Source organism: Panthera tigris, chromosome D2 (assembly GCF_018350195.1).
Source record: "Panthera tigris isolate Pti1 chromosome D2, P.tigris_Pti1_mat1.1, whole genome shotgun sequence".
Lineage (NCBI taxonomy): Eukaryota > Metazoa > Chordata > Mammalia > Carnivora > Felidae > Panthera > Panthera tigris.
Genome location: NC_056670.1, coordinates 7,007,755 through 7,026,465, shown reverse-complemented (window position 1 = coordinate 7,026,465; position 18,711 = coordinate 7,007,755). Strand labels below are relative to the sequence as shown.

Sequence of the window (18,711 nt, the reverse complement as noted above, 5' to 3'; positions counted from 1 at the left end):
GGTTGGCACAACCGTGTTGATAATCTGGACACACTCCGGTGTGTCCACACTGCTTACCCCCCTTGGTCTCCTGTCCAGCTTTTCACAGTCAGGGTGTGTATCATCGCTTCTATACGCCCGCAGCTGTGTGCTCTTATGAAATATTCTGGTGGTTCTTTTGTACTCGGCGTTCGGAACAGTAGGACCTGCTTTTTCTGCTCCCTGTTTGCCCCACCAGGACGGTGTAGTGTAGGAACAACAGTTACCGCATCCGGGGTGCTCGCTCCGGGCCTTGAGCTGTGCGAGATACTTTTTTTAGGGATCATTCACTCCTCACCAGAATTGTAAGGGGTAAGTGGTCATTACCTCCATTTTACAGATGGGGTACTATGTGCCAAGGATACAGAGGGAACAAGAGCCTGAATGCGAATCCTGACTTGCTCCTGGCGTTCTCCTCCCCTGGAGATGAGGCCCTGTTTGCTGGGGGGGGGGGGGGGGGGGGGGGGGGTTGCAGGCTGCGGTGCGGGTGAAATGAGATACAGTGTGGCCTCTGGGGGAGCGCTGGTTCCTCCTTCCTTCCAACGTTTACTCATCTGAAAATTCATGTCTTGCCTTGGACAGCATCTCCAAATAGGTCTAAATGTAGCTACTGTTGGAAAAATAATGTCCTATTGTATAGAATCTTTAAAATAATAAAAGGTAGGGGAGCCGGGGTGGCTCGGTCAGTTAAGCGTCTGACTTGATTTCGGCTCACGTCATGAGCTCACGCTTTGTGGGATCGAGCCTCAAGTCAGGGTCTGTGCTGACAGTGTGGAGCCTGCTTGGGATTCTCTCTCTCCCTCTTGATCTGCACCTCTCCTGCTCATGCTTGCTCCCCCTCCCTCTCATCAAAATAAAATCAACAATCTTGAAAACACTAAATAAAATAATAAAAGGTAGATCATCTCTTACATTTATGAATAACTCTAAGGTTCCAATGCCCCTTCACCCCCTCCCCAACCATTGGTTGGTTGGGGCCTTTGGAAAATATTTTCCTATCTCAGTTGTCTTTTTTAGGTCCATTGTCTGTCTCCTGTCTCCAGGACACAATAATATTGTCTGAACATAATAACATTGCCTTGAAAAATGCTAATCCAGGAAATGATGCAAGAAGAAAGAATCAGGCCTTTGCCTTTCTTTCCAGTCCTCTGGAGCGCTCTGACTCCTTCCTTCTCCTGGGTATGTGCGTGTGTAGGGGGGATGTTGGTGGCCAGGCTAGAGTTAAGTCAAGGGACGGAGGGGAGTATTGTGACACACAGCCATCTTTGGTTTTCATGGTAAGGATGTTGAGCCCAGCAGGAATGTGCTACCTTCCCTTTTTAAAGAACACTACATTTTTTGGTCAAACTTGTGAGAAAATCATCCTCGAGTCTCTCATCCGGAAAATGTGGCAAAAAAAAAAAAAAATTGGGGAGGGGGGAATGTATTCATCCCAGGATACTGCCTGACACACAGTAGGGGCTCAACAAGCATCTGAAGTTACTGCAGGCGACTGTATATTGAACATCCTCTTTAACAACGCAGAAAAGAATGTAATGGCTCCCGTGAGTCTCTGAAAAAGCCCAGCCTCCCCTCTAGGAGAGCTTCCTAGAGCAGCAAGACTCACTTCTCAAATACTGATTATTTCAGAGGCCACACACGTGGATATCTTTTGCTTTGGACCGCAAGGTTTCAGAATACATCTTGAGTTAGCATTTAAAGCTTGAGAGATTTCCCATGCATTTAAAGCTGGTTTGTCTGACCCAATCGCATCTACCTGGCCCTTTGGGCACGAGTGCTGGTACCTGGATTATAATCGTGTTGGCTAAATAAAAGTTCAGGAGCCCTGCAGCTTTTTCAGCTGAATCCTATACAGCACACACACACACACCCCCCCAAAGAAAAAACAGAAGGTTCAAAATGTGTAACCAGAGAAAGCGAAGCCTCTGGCGGTCACGTTTCTACACTCTCTCTGACCACACAGTTCCCAGGATCAGTGTGTAGAGCTCCTGGTCTCAAACCCCACTCGCTCCAGCAGCTCTTGTGGAGTGGGGGCGTGAAGGGAAAGCCCACCTACCCCTTCCTTACTAACGCTTGAGGAGGCTCCCTATCAGAACACGGAAGGAAAGAATTAACCCCCACCCCCATTTGCAAAGCTACCAAGTGCCACAGCAGCTCATCACTTAAAAGATACCATTCCGAATTTTACAGAAATTAACCGGACTAAATGGGACTAAAACACAAGTGATTTTCACTTAACAGTATTTTTAAAGATACCACAATACTGAGAGTCTCCCCACTTTAAAATAGCTCCTATAAAAGGCAGCCGGATCCCATCCCTCCTCCTGGGCCTTCCTGCCCGGATGGGTCGTGTGGTCTGAAAGGAGGGGGCCCCCACCCCCTTTCCCTGCAGCCCCTGAATCGCCCCACCAGGCTCCTTCCCCAATTCTTGGCTTTCCACGTCTCCTCCCAGCCCGCCAGGAACAGACCTCAAAGATAGCTCAGTAATAGGCAGTCTATAATCACAGTAATAAGCACGTATCAAGCGCCTACTATGTGCCAAGTTCAAGTCTAACTATGGGAGCGGGGTCAACCCATGCGGTAACCACAATCATCAACCTGAGGCGTGCAGCGTGGTGAGGACGGACGCTCAGCAGTCAGACTGCGGGCTGGGACCTACGGAAGGCTTGCAGACCACCTGGTGTGGCCCAAACGCCTTCCGCGAGGCTCCTCCCAGGTCCGGTCAAGGATCACAGCTGCCATTTTTAGGATGCAAAATTAACAGGAGCCCCTACTGCTAAGTGAGAAGGGAACTTTTCTCTTTGACAAGCCCTCTATCTCCCATAACGGGGCGGGGGGGGGGAGGGGGGCGCAGATTAGTTCCGGACAAAACCGAGCCTCTAAAAGCAGCTAACCCGCCGAGCCCAGGAACCCCCGGGCCCGGAACCGATGCCAACAGGGAGCTGACTCCAGCTGGAGGGCTAAGCGCTGCGGGTGTAGACAGCGGCAGCTTCCTCCGTGAGGTCTGTCATTAAAGCGCACTCCGAGGAGGCTGCGTGGACCAAGCCCCGGTGGCTGTCGCCGACGGGCGCCCAGCGACCAGACCCGGCGGCACCGGGCTGGGCTCAGCCCACCGCCCACCCCAGCGGCGCGGAGCTCACACGGAAGAAAAGGCGGGTCCCGGGAGGCCCTTGGGGACGGGAGGAAGCGTCCTGCCTCGGCCCCTCTCCCGCGCCCGGGACCCGCCGCGCAAGCTCCCGAGGTCGCTCCCGGGCGCGGCGACCCCGAGGGGCGCAGGCTCCCGGAGGCGCTGGCGGAGAGGGCCGCCCGGGGGTCCCCCCGCTTCCCCTCCCCTCCCCCTCCCCCGCGCCCCGCGCGCTCGGCGGAGGGGGACTCGGGCCCCCCTCCACCCCGGCGGGCGCGGCGGGGGTCGGGCGGCCCGCAGCCTACCGTCTTCTGCTTCTTGACCCCCGACATGCTGGCGGGCTGGGCGCTGCGCCGCTCCGGGAGCGGAGGCGCGGGGACGCTCCGAGCGCGGCGGCGGCGGCGGCTGGGGCCCGGCTCCCGGGAAGGAGGTATAAAAGGGCTCCGCAGACACGTCGCACTTCCCTTGACCGGCCCCCTCCTCCCACTCCTCCCCCCGCCGCGCTCCTCTCCGCCCCGTCGGCTCCGCGGGCAGCGCCCAGCCCAGGGGACCCGGCGGCCGTCTGGGCGGGGTCCCGGGCCCGGCCCCCCGACTCGCCCAGCCGCTGCGCCCGCGCCAGGCCGGGGTCAAGTTCGCCCTGCCCGGGCCGCTCCCGGCGGCGGCCGGGGCGCGCCCCCGCCCCCGCCGGGAAGGATTCCCGCCTCCGGGACCGGCTGCGGGGCGCCCGCGCGTGGGCAGGGTCCTCGGTGGGCACCGACGGCCGGCCCCGCTTCGCCTCCGCTCGCAGCCGCAGCCAGGGGGGGAGGGCACGCGCCCTCTGCTTCGCGCGCCCCCGCGAGGGCATCAGGGCCTCCTTTCTCCCCGTTTTACAAAAGAAGCGATCGAAGCTTTCAGACTTTCCCGAAGGTACATTCTGAGGCCGGGGGATTCAGACCCGGGCGGGCGGCCTCCGCAGCCCAGGCTTTCTACCCCAGCGTCCTCGAGCGTGCTGCTAAAATCCAGAGGCCAAGGTTCGCCCGCGCCTTTGCGCCCGGCGCGGTGCTAAGGGCTTTGCACGCACTCGCTCCTTTGAGCTCGCGGTGTTTCTCCCCGAGTTACAGATGGGCCCCAGCGGGCCCTCCTCCCCACAAAGTCTAGGAAGCAAGGGCAGCCCCAGACAGTGGCCAGTGGTGGCCCTGCAACTGTATTCCGTCCCCCGCCCCTCCCCGAGCATTCCTCTAGTACTTCTGTGTGGATGGGCCCTGTGGGGAAAGAGCAAAAGAAAGGAGGCCCCACTCCAAAAGCCTTATGACCTAGACCCTCGGGCATCCGAGATTTTATCAGATTTTATGGGAAGACAGCATGAGGCCAGCCACCCCTCTTAACCCAACCGTCCGCGTCCGCGTCCGCGTCTGCGAGGAGCAAAGAAGTAAGGAGGGAAGCTGTAATTCGTGACAAGCAGTTGGCAGGCAATCACTGGGTATCTCACCCCTTGCAAATGCCACCGACAGATCAATAAGACATACCAAGAAAGAACGAAAAAGGAACCCCGAACATGCACAAGGGCCACATGGCTCATTTCCATTACGTTCCTTCTGTAAAACGGCTGCAGAAGTTCTATCTCCTAGAGAGGTGAAGGGTGGAACTTTATTTCACACCGAACTGTTCTTCTGGAGGGCTACCAGCTTTCCAGACGGACACCTGAAGACCTGGGCATTCACTCCTTCCCTATGGGAAGGCGGGAAGGAAAAATGTCAGGAGCCAAAAACTCCAGAGTCGGCCTACATGCCTGTGCAGTCTTGAAATGTCAGTGTATTTATTTTCTTACCCGCCGTGAATAAGCACCCACCACCCACTTCAACTGTGAGCAGCCAGAGGGCAAATGCTGGACTTGAGTTTTTGTTCTAGGCGCCAACACTCTGAATGTACGTGGTTTAAACGGTAACATCCACGCTAATGTCATCGGAAAGAGCCTGTTGTATGGGTTCCGACCATATCTTGAACCCTGCCAGATCCTGCCCTCTGCAAAAAAGGTGGACTGCGGATGGCGAAATGGCGATTTGTATCACGGTTGTGGTGTTTCATGTTGCCTCTCAAATAGCGGTGTTTTTGAAACCGAAGGAAGTTAAGCGCAAGTCCCTAAGGGTCACCTCCTGGAAAAGGAATCTAGGATTGTTTAGACCTGGGGGAGGTCTTGACATGCTTTGTGCAATCGCCCAGTATTTCACAGAGGCAGTGTGAACCACAAAGGCAGTGTGAAGACGGAGAGCCTGACCCTTGTCACCAGGTGGGGGGAGGGGGGGGCAGCAGAGAATTAAAACCCAGGTCGGTGACTCCCTCAATGCCCTGGGAGCTGAATCACCCCATCACTCGGTCAGCAATTTCAAGATGCCATGAAACTGTAAACTGGACTATTTATCTTGTTTTAGATATAATTAATTTTCTAGAACTTTGGAATAGATAGGCTTTACAACTTATCTGGAAGCAGTTCTTGTGAAATAGAAGGACCCAAGCTGCTCTAAGACCCTTGAACATCACAGTATCCGTCTCACGAATTCAACATGGTAACTCACTCAAAAGCAAAATAATCATTCTTTTTTACTTTCATGGTTGTTGTTGTTGTTGTTGTTGCTTTTTCTTTTAAAGGCAATGTCTTGGGGCGCCTGGGTGGCGCAGTCGGTTAAGCGTCCGACTTCAGCCAAGTCACGATCTCGCGGTCCGTGAGTTCGAGCCCGCGTCGGGCTCTGGGCTGATGGCTTGGAGCCTGTTTCCGATTCTGTGTCTCCCTCTCTCTCTGACCCTCCCCCGTTCATGCTCTGTCTCTCTCTGTCCCAAAAATAAATTAAAAACGTTGAAAAAAAAAATTTAAAGGCAATGTCTTGAATTCTTTTTCATTTCACTACTATCTTGGGTCTAAAAAAGGACATGCCTTCTTATGGGCAGCTGGTAGCTTAATTTTTGGCGTCTATGATTCCAGCCCATTCGAGCTTGAAAGAAGACTCATTCAGGAGAAGGGTTGAAGTCTGTCATTCATATGGACACCAGTCCCATCACTTTCTCAGTAGTGTTCCCTCCAAGACTCCAATGGGAATCACTGTGGGCTGCATTGTGCCAATTTGTAATCCTTACACGAATGTGCACAAAGTTGTTTTTTTTTTCTTTTTTTTCTTCTTCTTCCTATTTACTTTTCTTCCCTCCAGAACTGGCTGGGCTTAATAATTAACTTAATGAGCTGGTGGTTACTGCTTGGTCCTTTTCTTGTTTAGAAAAGATGGAATCAGTCAGCTCCCACAAATAAACAAGGGAAACACATTTGCAAAGAACAACAGTGACGGTGAGATCTTTATGCCATAGGTTCTCCAACACATTTTGGGGGGGTGGGGTTGCGGGGCTCATCACATTTTAGGGGATCTAGCCTGGAGGCATGCTCCCCAGGATGGTCATTCCAAAAGAATGCAGCTACATTGCCCCCTAGTGGCTGCAATGAATGGGAAAAAAAAAAAAAAAAAGACCCAATTGTTGAAACCCCCTTAACAAAAACTTAGTGGAACAGCTGCCTTGAGTCAAGAGGCCCTTAGAGAAAGTCCTCTAAAGGACCCAAACACTCTTCCCAGGCACATGTAGTCCCAAATCAAGCAAGATGTGGTCCCTGTCTTCAAGAAACTCACACTCAAGTACAGGTGACAAGTGCCTTCCACATCTGTCCCAATCATTTCAATACAATCCCTAACTGGACAGGTCAAAATGGTACATGCCTTAGCCAGGCACATCCCTCGTCTTTGAAGCACAGCTAAAGGGTTCGGGTTCTACTGCGGCATGGTTCTGCTGATAGGAGTTCCAGAAACCGTTCCCAGCAGACATCTCCAACAAAGTCCAGTTCGGGATTTTATAAACCACATTAAGTGCCCTGGGACACCTGGGTGGCTCAGTCGGATGAGCGTCCACCTGACTCTTGATTTCGGCTCAGGTCATGGTCCCAGGGTCGTGGAACCGAGCCCCACGTCAGGCTCTGTGCTGAGCATGGAGCCTGCTTAAGATTCTCAGTCTCTCTCCCTCTGCCCCTCTCTCCTGCTCGTGCTCTCTCTCTCTTAAAAAAAAAAAAAAAAAGGAGCAGGAGAAGGCTGTAAGACAGGACGTGTGCCAAGTGCAATCCGGCAGCTCATTAGTCATTACCGGATACTTCCTGTGTCCGGGGATGAAAAGTCACTGTCCTGGGAGTCCACGGTCTGGCGAGGGAGATGGATATGTACACAAACAGTTCCAAGGGAACGCGGTAAGTGCTGGCATAAAGGCATATTCAGAGTAACAGGGAAAGAACCCTCCGACATGCCATGACCGCTGGACTATGAAGAGATTCTCATGGGTGGTGATAATTTGAGTTTCAAGGATACGAGAAAGCCAGGTAGACGGGTGATCTGTCACCAGGCTGATGTCCCTGCCACACGGAACACCCCGCCATTCCCTGGCCTCCTTCCAGACGTGCCCCAGCCTTTGCTAAAGACCCAAGCAGAGCAGAGCAAAGCTGCAGCCAGCCAGAGCACACGGCAGCACGGACTCGCCCGCCAAGAACCTGCCCACAGAGGAAAAGCCCCCACCCCCAGGCAAAAGGGACAGTCTTCCTCCATGTCTCAGGTGGAATCTGGTCCAAAGCGTCTACTCTTTGTATTGGTGGTAAAAGAAATGCACTTTATAAGTACACACACACACACACACACACACACACACACACTATGCAAAATAGAAACACTTAGGGTAGTTAGGGAAATTCACTCCAAAATTCAGCGGAAACAAGTTACACTTGGTAACTGGGCGAGTTTTCAGTCTCCAACTGTTTATTTTAAAACGTGTTTAGCAAGGTAGAAGATAATGTAAGCCATGTCACTTAGAGGCTTTAGATTATCAGAAAAATTTTCAACTGAACTTACATTATGTAACTATTGACTATCTCATTAACAAATTATGTACCTTAAACTTTAACTGATTAGAAACACGTCCAACGAAACTTAGCTAAACTTTAAGACATAAAGGAATGAAGGAGAGAAGGAAGAAAGAAAAAAGAAACGACAAAAAGAAGAAAGAAGTGGAGGTTGTGATATCTGGCCAAAAATTAAGAAACTATCACACCAGGTGCCTGGGTGGCTCAGTCGGTTAAGCATCTGACTTCAGCTCAGGTCACGATCTCAGTTCGGAAGTTCGAGCCCCTTGTCGGGCTCTGTGCGGACAGCTCAGAGCCTGCAGCCTGCTTCAGATTCTGTGTGTGTCTTTCGGTCTGCCCCTCCCCCATTCGTGCTCGCTCTCTCTCTCTCTCTCTCTCTCTCTCACAAACGAACATTTTAAAAAGTTAAAAAAAATCACAAAAGATGACATAGTCAGAGAAATTAGTTACACTGTTAGAAATCTGTCTCTAATTATGAAAGGACAGAAGTATTCCATTTAGAAATCACTTCTACGGAGACACGGTAAGTGCTCTCTTTTCCAACACAACTAAGAAATGTGGTGGTATAATAAATATTATAGTGATTAGCAAATAAATGTACAGTTAATCTGCAAATAACTGGAATATAATATGTTGAGCATAAATTTAATTTACTAGTGTGTCCTAAATCTTCTGTAAGGATTTTATAAATTTGGACAGCCACATCATGTAAAGCTAAGCAGTAAAAAAAAAAAAAAAAAAAAAAAAAAAAAAAAATCAACATATTCTCTCACTCTCTCTATATCTTTTATTTTTTTAATTTATTTTTAAGTTTACTTATTTATTTTTTTAGTAATCTCTACACCTAACATGGGACTCCAACTCAAAAACCAAAGATCAAGAGTCACACGTCTTTCTGACTGAGCCAGCCAGGTGCTCCCATCTCTCTTAGATAAAGATACAAAAATCCTAACTTATAGGCATCAGGCTTCCTTACAGTATTATAAGAGAGTTTTTATGGATACTAAGCATTTTCTGAAAAAGGACTAGTTCTACACATACATTGCTATTTTTCAAATGTCTTTAGATGCTGCAGTAAAGAAGAAAATTCAAGGGGTACCTGGCTGGCTCAGTCGGTTAAGCATCTGACTCTTGATTTCTGCCCAGGTCACGACCTCACAATTCATTGACAGGGCAGAGCCTGCTTAAGAGTCTCTCTCTCTCCCTCTCTCTCTGCCCCTCCCCTGCTTGCGCTCTCTCTCTCAAAATAAATAAGTAAACTTTAAAAAAAGAATAAAATTCAAATTCATTTAAAATGTTATCAAATTCATTTCCTGATCTTTATATAATATTTTCAATCATCATGTTTTCAATACTAAAAATGCAGCTACAATCATAGGAGAAATCAATCTCCAAAGAAAAGTGGGGCAACGGTCCGTTTATAACAAAAGTCATAAATACTGGGGGCACCTGGGTGGTTAAGTACCCGACTCTTGATTTCCATTCAGGTCATGATTTCACGGTTTGGGAGTTTGAGCCCCTCATTGGGCTCCACGCTGACAGCTGGGAGCCCGCTTGGGATTCTCCTTCTCTCCCTCTCTTTGCCCCTCCCGTGCTCACCTGTCTCCCTAAAAATGAATAAATAAAAAAATATTAAAAAATCATAAATATTGGCCAAAATTGTTACATGTGCCGCTAAAGCAAACTTATGCTCGAACCTTGAAATCCCTCTATTTTCTTAATTACACCCCCCTCCCCCACCACACACACACATACTTGTCTTTCTTTTCTTCACTTTTTTTTTTTTTTAACGTTTGTTTAGTTTTGGGACAGAGAGAGACAGAGCATGAACAGGGGAGGGGCAGAGAAAGACGGAGACACAGAATCGGAAGCAGGCTCCAGGCTCCGAGCTGTTGGCACAGAGCCAGACGCGGGGCTCGAACTCACGGACTGCGAGATCGTGACCTGAGCCGAAGTCGGACGCTCAACCGACTGAGCCACCCAGGCTCCCCTCTTCACTTTTGATTAAGGAAGAAAAATCTGCTCTGGACAGGGGGATGTACTTTTGAAGCCCTCAAGGTTCTCAGAGCACCTGGGTGTGTCAGTTGGTTGGGCCTCTGGCTCCTGATTTCAGCTCAGGTCATGATCCCAGGGTCGGGGGTATGGTATTGGGCCCTGCACTGAGCTCTGCACTGAGAGCATAGATCCTGCCTGAGATTCTCTCTCTCTTCCTCTCTCTCTCTCTGCCCCTCTCCCCACACACGCACTCTCGCTCTCCCTCACTTTCTCTCTAAAATAAAAAGAACATATATACCTGAAGCCCTAAAGGTTCTCACACTTCACTGTAAATTATAACCATCTGAGGAACCACACACTTGACTAATCAAATCAAACTCAGGGTGGGGGGGTGGGGGTGGGTCCCAGCATCCGTAGTTTTGAAAGGTTTCTCTTTAAGAGAATCATTGGTTCTCAAAGGGGCGGGTGCATCAATATCACCTGTGTTAAATTACAGACTGCCTCCCCCCCCCCACACCCCGCCCCCCCAGAGTTTCTCACTTCGGATGTCAAGGGTAGGACACAGAATTTGCACTTCTGGCGAGTTCGCGCATGACGTTGCTGCTACTGGTCCAGGAACCACAGTTGTACAGATCCCTGCCTTGGATACAGGCCTTCCCACTCACCCACACATTTTACTTTGTTGTAGGAAATTTAGAAAATAAGTCGAAAGAGAAGAAAGAGGTGTGCTGGGGAGACAACCTTGGGTAACACTCTTAAAAACCATCCCACCACTGGGAATAAAATGTCTTACAATGTTAACCGGGGAAGGAAACAGGTTTTACGAGCTCTATTAAAATCACACTGAAAGCCTTAAAATTATACATTCAGCTGCCTGGGCTTCCCTCCCTCCTCAATCTACAGATCTCCAGGCTGGGGCTTGCTCCAGAACATGTCACACCCTGGGGCCCATTCTGCTTTGCAGCTGGGAATCTAGCCCACTGGTCACCACGACAAAAATCCCCTGGGGTGCTTGTAGAAACACGCATTCCTGAAGCCCACCCTTAGAATTCCCCTGGGAGATCACTTAGCAGGTTCTAATTCTCCGTTGAGGGTTTTTAATTAGGCCTTCGTCCTTTTTCCCTCCAGATGCTTTGTTTATTCAGAGTTCTTGTTCTTTCTCTAAGGGCTTTAGGCTTTAAAACAAGGAAAAGAACCTAGTTCTGTTTTCTGCTTTCCATCCTGAGCCCAGAATTGGTTTGGATTGAATGGTAGAGGGCCCGAATGGGGAAATATTAGGTGTGAAAACTATACTTAAAATATTGTCCTGCTGTATCATTTGTTTTTCTGACATTATTCATGAATGATTTATCCATTTGTCCGTTGGTGTATGGCCCTTTCTCCAGAACGCGGTGTGAGCTGGCTGAGGCCTCCCCTGGCAATTACTGAGCGATACATCCTGTGACGCCCCCCCAGCGATATCCTGAGAGAAGCAGCTCAATTACAAATGATAACTCGGAACGTTTTTGCTCATTTGCTCTTCCTAATTAATGAATTATTTTATCAAGCCCCCTTTCCTGCCCCCCCAAAATTGTATAGGGTTGCTATTAAATTGTTAATAACTGGGGCGCCTGGGTGGCTCCGTCGGTTAAGTGTCTGACTTCGGCTCAGGCCATGATCTTGAGTTCACTAGTTCGAGCCCCGCATGGGGCTCTGTGCTGACAGCTCAGAGCCTGGAGCCAGCTTTGGATTCTCTGTCTCCCTCTCTCTCTGCCCCTCCACCACTCATGCTCTGTCTCCCTCTCTCTCTTTCTCTCTCTCTGTCAAAAATAAATAAATATTTAAAAAATGTAAATTGTTAATAACAAATTATACCTTCAGTGTGGGAAGAATTGATGGGATAGTCAAGCTTCTTCTCTAGCATATGGTATCTCTGGTCTTTTTTTTTTTTTTTTCTAACATTTGTTCATTTTGACAGAGACAGAGCACAACTGGGGGAGGGGCAGAGAGAGAGGGAGACACAGAATTCCAAGCAGACTTCAGGCTCTGAGCTGACAGCCCAGAGCCCGACGAGGGGCTCGAACTCATGAGCTGTGAGATCATGACCTGAGCCGAAGTCGGACGCTCAACCGACTCAGAAGCCCAGGCGCCCCTCTGTTCTGGTTTCTTGACCCTCGTGCATATGTACATACATCCCCATGGATTATGAAAGGGATTTCCCATCCTATCCCCTTCTATCACTCTTGTTTTGGAGGAATGCTATGGATTACTGCATTCAGTAACTTTTAAAAACTTATTTACTTAATAAAACTACATTCCTTCCACCCGCCCCTTACAAATGTAATTCAGACACACTTTGAGAGCCAGTGGCCCAAAGAATGGAATCAAAGGCCAGTTGAGGAGTCCTTCTGGGAGGGGGCTCAGTTGCGTCCAGGAGTGGTCAGCCTGGACAGGGCTCTTAGCCGCAAACGGTCTTTTGCCAGCTGTCTGAGCCGCGGTGCAAGGGCGAGCCGGCTCCATGAGGTTGTGTATAGGACACACCAAAAGGATCCTAGGCTCGGAGTCAGAAGACGTAGGTTCATACCTTTTTGTTGGTCTAGCCATTCCCTTCCGCTGGGTGGGCATGGGATCCAGGCTGAGCATCGCCCCAGAGCAGCCCATGACCAGCTTAAGTCTTTTGCCAGGATTCTCCTATTGGAGCTCTTCTGTTGGAAGGAGACCCTTCCCTTCTCTGCTAGGAAGGGTTGGTATTGTGTATAAGTACATATTGCATATAGAAACACTAGTGGCCATTCTACTCCCCCGTGGAGGAGTCTTACCTAGAGAAGGACGAAAAGTTGGGGAGAAGACCTCATGGTGTCAAGTTCTTTCTTAGTTTCTGCCTCAAGTCTCCCAGAACTACCCGGCTTGCTGAGGCTCTTCCCGTGATCCTGTGAGTTACCTGAGTAGCCTTCCAACAAATACACTTGCTTACTTCGAGGTAATCTGAGTCGGGTGGCCTCTCCTGGGACCAAAATAGGCCTCCCTTATTTAAGACCACCTTTTTTGGACCACTGTGAAAACTGCATGAAGGGACAAGAGATGCCCAGCATGGCACCAACCAAGGCTCAATAAATCTACCAACTGAATGGAATCGAGCAGGATGATTTAGAATTGCCTTTACATTTGGGGCGCCTGGGTGGCTCAGTTGATGAAGCATCCAACTTCAGCTCGGGTCATGATCTCATGGTTCAAGGGTTTGAGTCCTGCATCGGGGCTCCAGGCTGACAGTAGAGCCTGCTTGGGATTCTCTCTCCCTCTCTGTCTCGGCCCCTTGCCCACTCGTTTGCACATGCACGTGCTCTCTCTCTCTCAAAGTAGATAAATACACCTAAAAAAAAAAGAGAGAGTTGGGGCGCCTGGGTGGCTCAGTCGGTTAAGCGTCCGGCCTCAGCTCAGGTCATGATCTCACAGGCCGTGGGTTTGGGCCCCGCGTCGGGCTCTGTGCTGACAGCTCGGAGCCTGGAGCCTGTTTCAGATTCTGTCTCTCTCTCTCTCTATGACCCTCCCCCATTCATGTTCTGTCTCTCTCTGTCTTGAAAATAAATAAACGTTAAAAAAAAAAAGAGAGAGAGAGAGAGAATTGCCTCTACATTTGTGACAATTCGGGGTTTCAAGCTTGATAGAAAATTCTATTATAATCTCCAAGCTTATTTCACAATTTTAAAGGTGTAAAATAGAAATGACTTGAATCCCACCCCAAATCTGAAGATCTTCCGAAATGTGAAAAATTGGTGGCATTTTCAGGTCATCATACAGGTAGCCACAGCCAACGGCAGCCTAAGTGACTGACCGCAGTTTATAGTCAACAATAATTTATTACAGAACATATTACACCTATGCTTCCTTTGCGGTGTGGTTTTAAAGACAATTCTGTGCGAAATGTTTCTGCCCCTTCTCACTTGGCTTTAATTCTGCTCATTTTATTTTATTACAATATGTTATTACAAATGACACCTGTTTCTTCTGCTCATGCTCCCTCTGACGTCCCCATAACTTGCATCCAGTGATTTAATTAGGTTCCCAACTAGATCATTAGTGATGACGTCTATAGAGTCATGCTATTCTGCAAAAATACTGAGACGTTGTAATCTCTGACGTATGTGAGAGATTTTGCTGCCTAGCTTTCGAAAAGGAGCGTCTTTCCTTTGCCAGCCAGGAACGCTGGACACGGGGGTCTTGGTTCTGCGTAATATCCCAAATGTGTTCCTTTAGCACAAGAGTCCACGTGAATGGCTAACGTGATTCTGATTCCTAGTCGTCATGACCAGAAAAGAAACTGATCTGGCAGACAGGGAAATGGTGTCCCTTTAATCTGTAGCCATGATCTCTAAAGTTAACTTAGGAAGGATTCTGGATCAGTTGTGCTTTGAGAAATACATGTTGTGTCCCCTTTCAGCTTAGAGCTCTGACCCTGTCCCTTGGAACAGTCGAGGAGCTGGGCTAGTGGAAAGTCACGGCTTGGTTCTCCCACCCTGCCACCAGAACGGGATCCATGGTGGAGAAAGGGGCTTAAACTATGACTTCAGCCAATTCTTGGTTTCCGTAGGCGAAAGCATGGGGGCTGCTTTGGCACTTTCAAGATAACATCTGGTTTGTATCCTCACCCAAAGACTAACCTCAGAGAGTTCCTGATTTACTAAGGATCCTATGCCACATTTTACTTATTACTCAGTGGTTTGGAACTTTGAATGGTTTTGAACAGACACAATGTTACATATTGTGTCCAGGTTCCCAGGCCAGGCCTCTGGTCCCTGGCACCCAAGAGAAAATCTAGTCAGTCAGTAATGCACCTGAAATTTGGTACATAGGGAATTTTAAAGCAGAAGATAATATTTTTATACAATGCGTAAACCCCAAAATCACTCTTTTCTTCACTTGAATGCTGGGGCTTGAGGAGGGTCAGATTAGTTCGAGAAGGTGAAAAAGCTGTGAACTGCAACGAATCTAAGAGACTTTTTGTGCATTTTGAAGGATTTCAAAGTTGGTGGCTCTTTACTTTAATCCCATGCCTTTCCTTTTTTTTTTTTTTTTTTTTCAAACCAAAAGTCTACTGTGTGGCAAACAGAGACACAAAAAGATGCTCAACATCACCCATCATCAGGGAAAGGCAAATCAAAACCACAATGAGACACCACCTCCCACCTGTCAGAATGGCCAGAATCGAAACACAGGAAATAGTCAGTGTCAGCGAGGATGTGGAGAAAAAGGAGCCCTCTTACACTGTTGTTAGGAATGTAAACTGGCCACTGGAGAATACAGGATGGAAGTGCTTCGAAAAATTAAAAGCAGAAAAACAGAACTACCATATGAGCCAGCAATTCCACTACTGGGTATTTACCCAAAGAAAACAAAAACACTAATTCAAAGAGATACACGTCCCCCTGCGTTTACTGCATTATGTCCAATAGCCAAGACAGGGTAGTAACTCAAGCACCCATCCATAGATGAATGGATAAAGATGTGGGACACACACACACACACACACACACACACTAGAATGAGAAAGACGAACACCATATGCTTTCACTTAGATGTGGAATCTAAAAAACAAAACAAACAGAAAGCAGAAACAGGCCCGTGGATACACAGATCGAACTAATGACCGCCAGAGGGAAGCGGGGGGAGGTGGTCGGGCAAAACGAGTGAATGGGTGTGGAAGACACAGGCTTCCAGTTACGGGATGAACCAGTCATGGAAATAAAAGGCACAGCACAGGGAATAGAGTCAAGGCCAGTGTGGTGACAGATGGCAGCTATGCTTACGAGCAGAGCAGAAAGTATAAACTTGGTGAATCGCTATGCTGTACCCCTGAAACTAATGTAACATTGTTTGTGAACTATGCTTCAATTTTGTGAAACAGTGTATCATGGGGGTGGGGTGACGGGTGAAATAGGTGAAGGGAATTAGGAGGTACAGACTTCTGGTTATAAAATAAATAAGTCAAGGGATGAGAAGTAGAGCATAGGGAATGTAGCCAATAATGTTGTAATAACTTTGCACGGTGACAGATGGGAACTACACTTACTGCGGTGAGCATTGTGTAATGTACATAATTGTCAAATCACCTGAAACAATGTAATACTATACGACAACTACACTTCAATTAAAATTTTTTAAACGGAGAAAAAAAAAAAAAACTGTGTCACCAAACACAGTAAGATACCACTCCATATTAAGATGACTATAATAAGGGGCGCCCGGGTGGCTCAGTCCGTGGAGCGCCCGACTTCGGCTTAGGTCACGATCTCACAGTTCGTGAGTTCGAGCCCCTGTCGGGCTCTGGGCTGACGGCTCGGAGCCTGGAGCCTGCTTTGGCTTCTGTGTCTCCCCCTCTCTCTGCCCCTCCCCTGCTCATGCTCTGTCTCTCTCTGTCTTAAAAATAAATAAAACATTAAAAAAAAATTTTTTTTAAGATGACTATAATAAAAAAGACAATAACAAGTGTTGGCAAGGCAATGGGGTAACCGGAACCCTCACTCATTGCTAGTGTGACCGTAGAGTGGTGTAGTCGCTTTGGAAAACAGTCTGGCATTTCCTCAAATGGTTAGTACATGACTCAGCAATTCCTCTGCTAGTTATATTCCCGAGAGAAGTGAAAAAAAATATCCACCCAAAAACTTGTACATAAATATTCACAGCAACATTACTCATAAGAGCCAAAAAAATGGAAATAATCCAAATGTCCATCGGCAGATGATGAGTGGGTAAACAAAACGTGGTCCATCCATATAATGGCGTACCATTTGGCCATTCAAAAAAAGAAGTGCTGATATCTGTTATGACACAGATGAAACTTGAAAACATAATGCTGAGTGAAAGAAACAAATTATAAGAGGTGACACACTGTATGATTCCATGTGTATGAACCGTCCAGAACGGACAACCCATAGACACAGAAGGTACATTACTGCTGGCCAAGAGCTGGGGGGCACGGGGACTGGAAGTGACTGCGGATGGGAACATGGGTTCTTTGTGGGCCCATGAGAATGTCCTAAAATTGCATAGTGGTGATGGTTGCCTGACACTGTGATGGTACTAATAACATTTTTTTTTTTTTTTAGAGGGGGAGGAGACCACGCGAGGGGGTGGAGCAGAGAGAGAGGAGAACAGAAGATCTGAAGCGGGCTCTGTGCTCACAGCAGGGAGCCCTGTGTAGGGCTTGCACCCATGAACTGTGAGATCATGACCTCGGCCAAAGTCAGACACCTAGCCAACTTAGCCACCCAGGTGCCCCATAATGACATTTAAAAAAAAATTTTTTTTTAACATCTATTTATTTTTGAGACAGGGAGAGACAGAGCATGAACAGGGGAGGGTCAGAGAGAGGGAGACACAGAATCTGAAACAGGCTCCAGGCTCTGAGCTGTCGGCACAGAGCCCAACGCGGGGCTCGAACTCACGGACCGCGAGATTGTGACCTGAGCCGAAGCCGGCCGCTTAACCGACTGAGCCACCCAGGCGCCCCCATAATGACATTTTTTAAGCGTTTAACTCAATGAGGTGTTGTTGGCTTGTTTTGTTTTTTCATTGAGACATAACTGACGTATAACATTGTATAAGTGTTAGGCAGTCAACGAGATTTAATACACGCATATATTACAAATAGACGTACTAGTAACTTTTAATCATACATTTGACGCTATGTAAATTATACCTCAACAAGATTGTTATTAAAAATAAAGCTGGATCTTCACATACTAACCATAGATCCAACAATCTCACTCCTAAAACTTTACCTAAGAAAACATTCAAACTTACATTCACACAAGTTGTACATGCGTGTTTATAGTAACTTTATTCATAATGACCCCAAACTAAAAACAATTTAGACACCTTTCTAATGGTGAATGGATAAATGGGTGGGTGGAGACAGACCAAGTCTTACTGGTACACCCATACAATGGGGTAGTACTCAGCAGTAACAAGGGAAGAAACTGTTGACTCACACAACAGGTGAGAATCTCAAAAGCGTCTTGCTACCTGAAAAAAGCCGGATCCAAAAGGCTATATTCTACTTATGAGGCATTTTCTAGGGGTGCCTGGTGGTTGAGTAGGTTGAACGTCTGACTCTTGATTTCAGCTCAGGTCATGATCCTAGGGTCATGGGATCAAGCCCCATGTCGGACTCTGCACTGAGTGTGGGGCCTGCTTGAGAGTCTCTCTCTCTCTCCCTCTGCCCCTCCCCCTACTCTCTCTCTCTCTCAAATAAAAAAAAAACAATTAAAAAGACATTTTGTAAAAGAGAAAACTATATGGCCAGAACACAGATCAGTGGTTGCCAGAGACTGAGGTTGGGGGAAGGGTTTGATTTCTGAAGAGAAGCAATGGGGATTTGGAAGGTGACGGAACCGTTCTGACTATTCCATACCATGACCGTGGAGGTAGACACCTGATCATGCGCTTGTCAAACCTACAGATCTGTATACTACAAAGAGTAAATTTTACTGAACGTGAACTTAAAAAAAAAGTGTGTGGGGAATCCAAAATGGAATACAAATGGTAAAAAAAAACAAGCATAAATACGAATAACATGACTATACTGAGGAAAGTGGTAAAGAAAAGAACTACCGTAAGTTACATTAGAACACAGTATTTTGACTGGCTCCTGTACGCTAAGACAGAAGGAACTGAATACAGA

At 47.9% G+C, this 18,711-nt stretch overlaps 1 protein-coding gene across 1 annotated transcript in view; it reads right to left on the bottom strand.

Moving 5' to 3' along the window:
• The window catches only part of PAPSS2 (3'-phosphoadenosine 5'-phosphosulfate synthase 2), a 72,668-nt gene extending 69,041 nt beyond the window's left edge, over positions 1 to 3,627 (bottom strand). The window contains exon 1 of the mRNA XM_042960477.1: positions 3,448 to 3,627. Within this exon, the coding sequence (XP_042816411.1) occupies positions 3,448 to 3,474 (27 nt within the window). The 5' untranslated portion in view covers positions 3,475 to 3,627. The remainder of the gene's footprint in view (positions 1 to 3,447) is intronic.
• Positions 3,628 to 18,711: the final 15,084 nt, after the last annotated feature.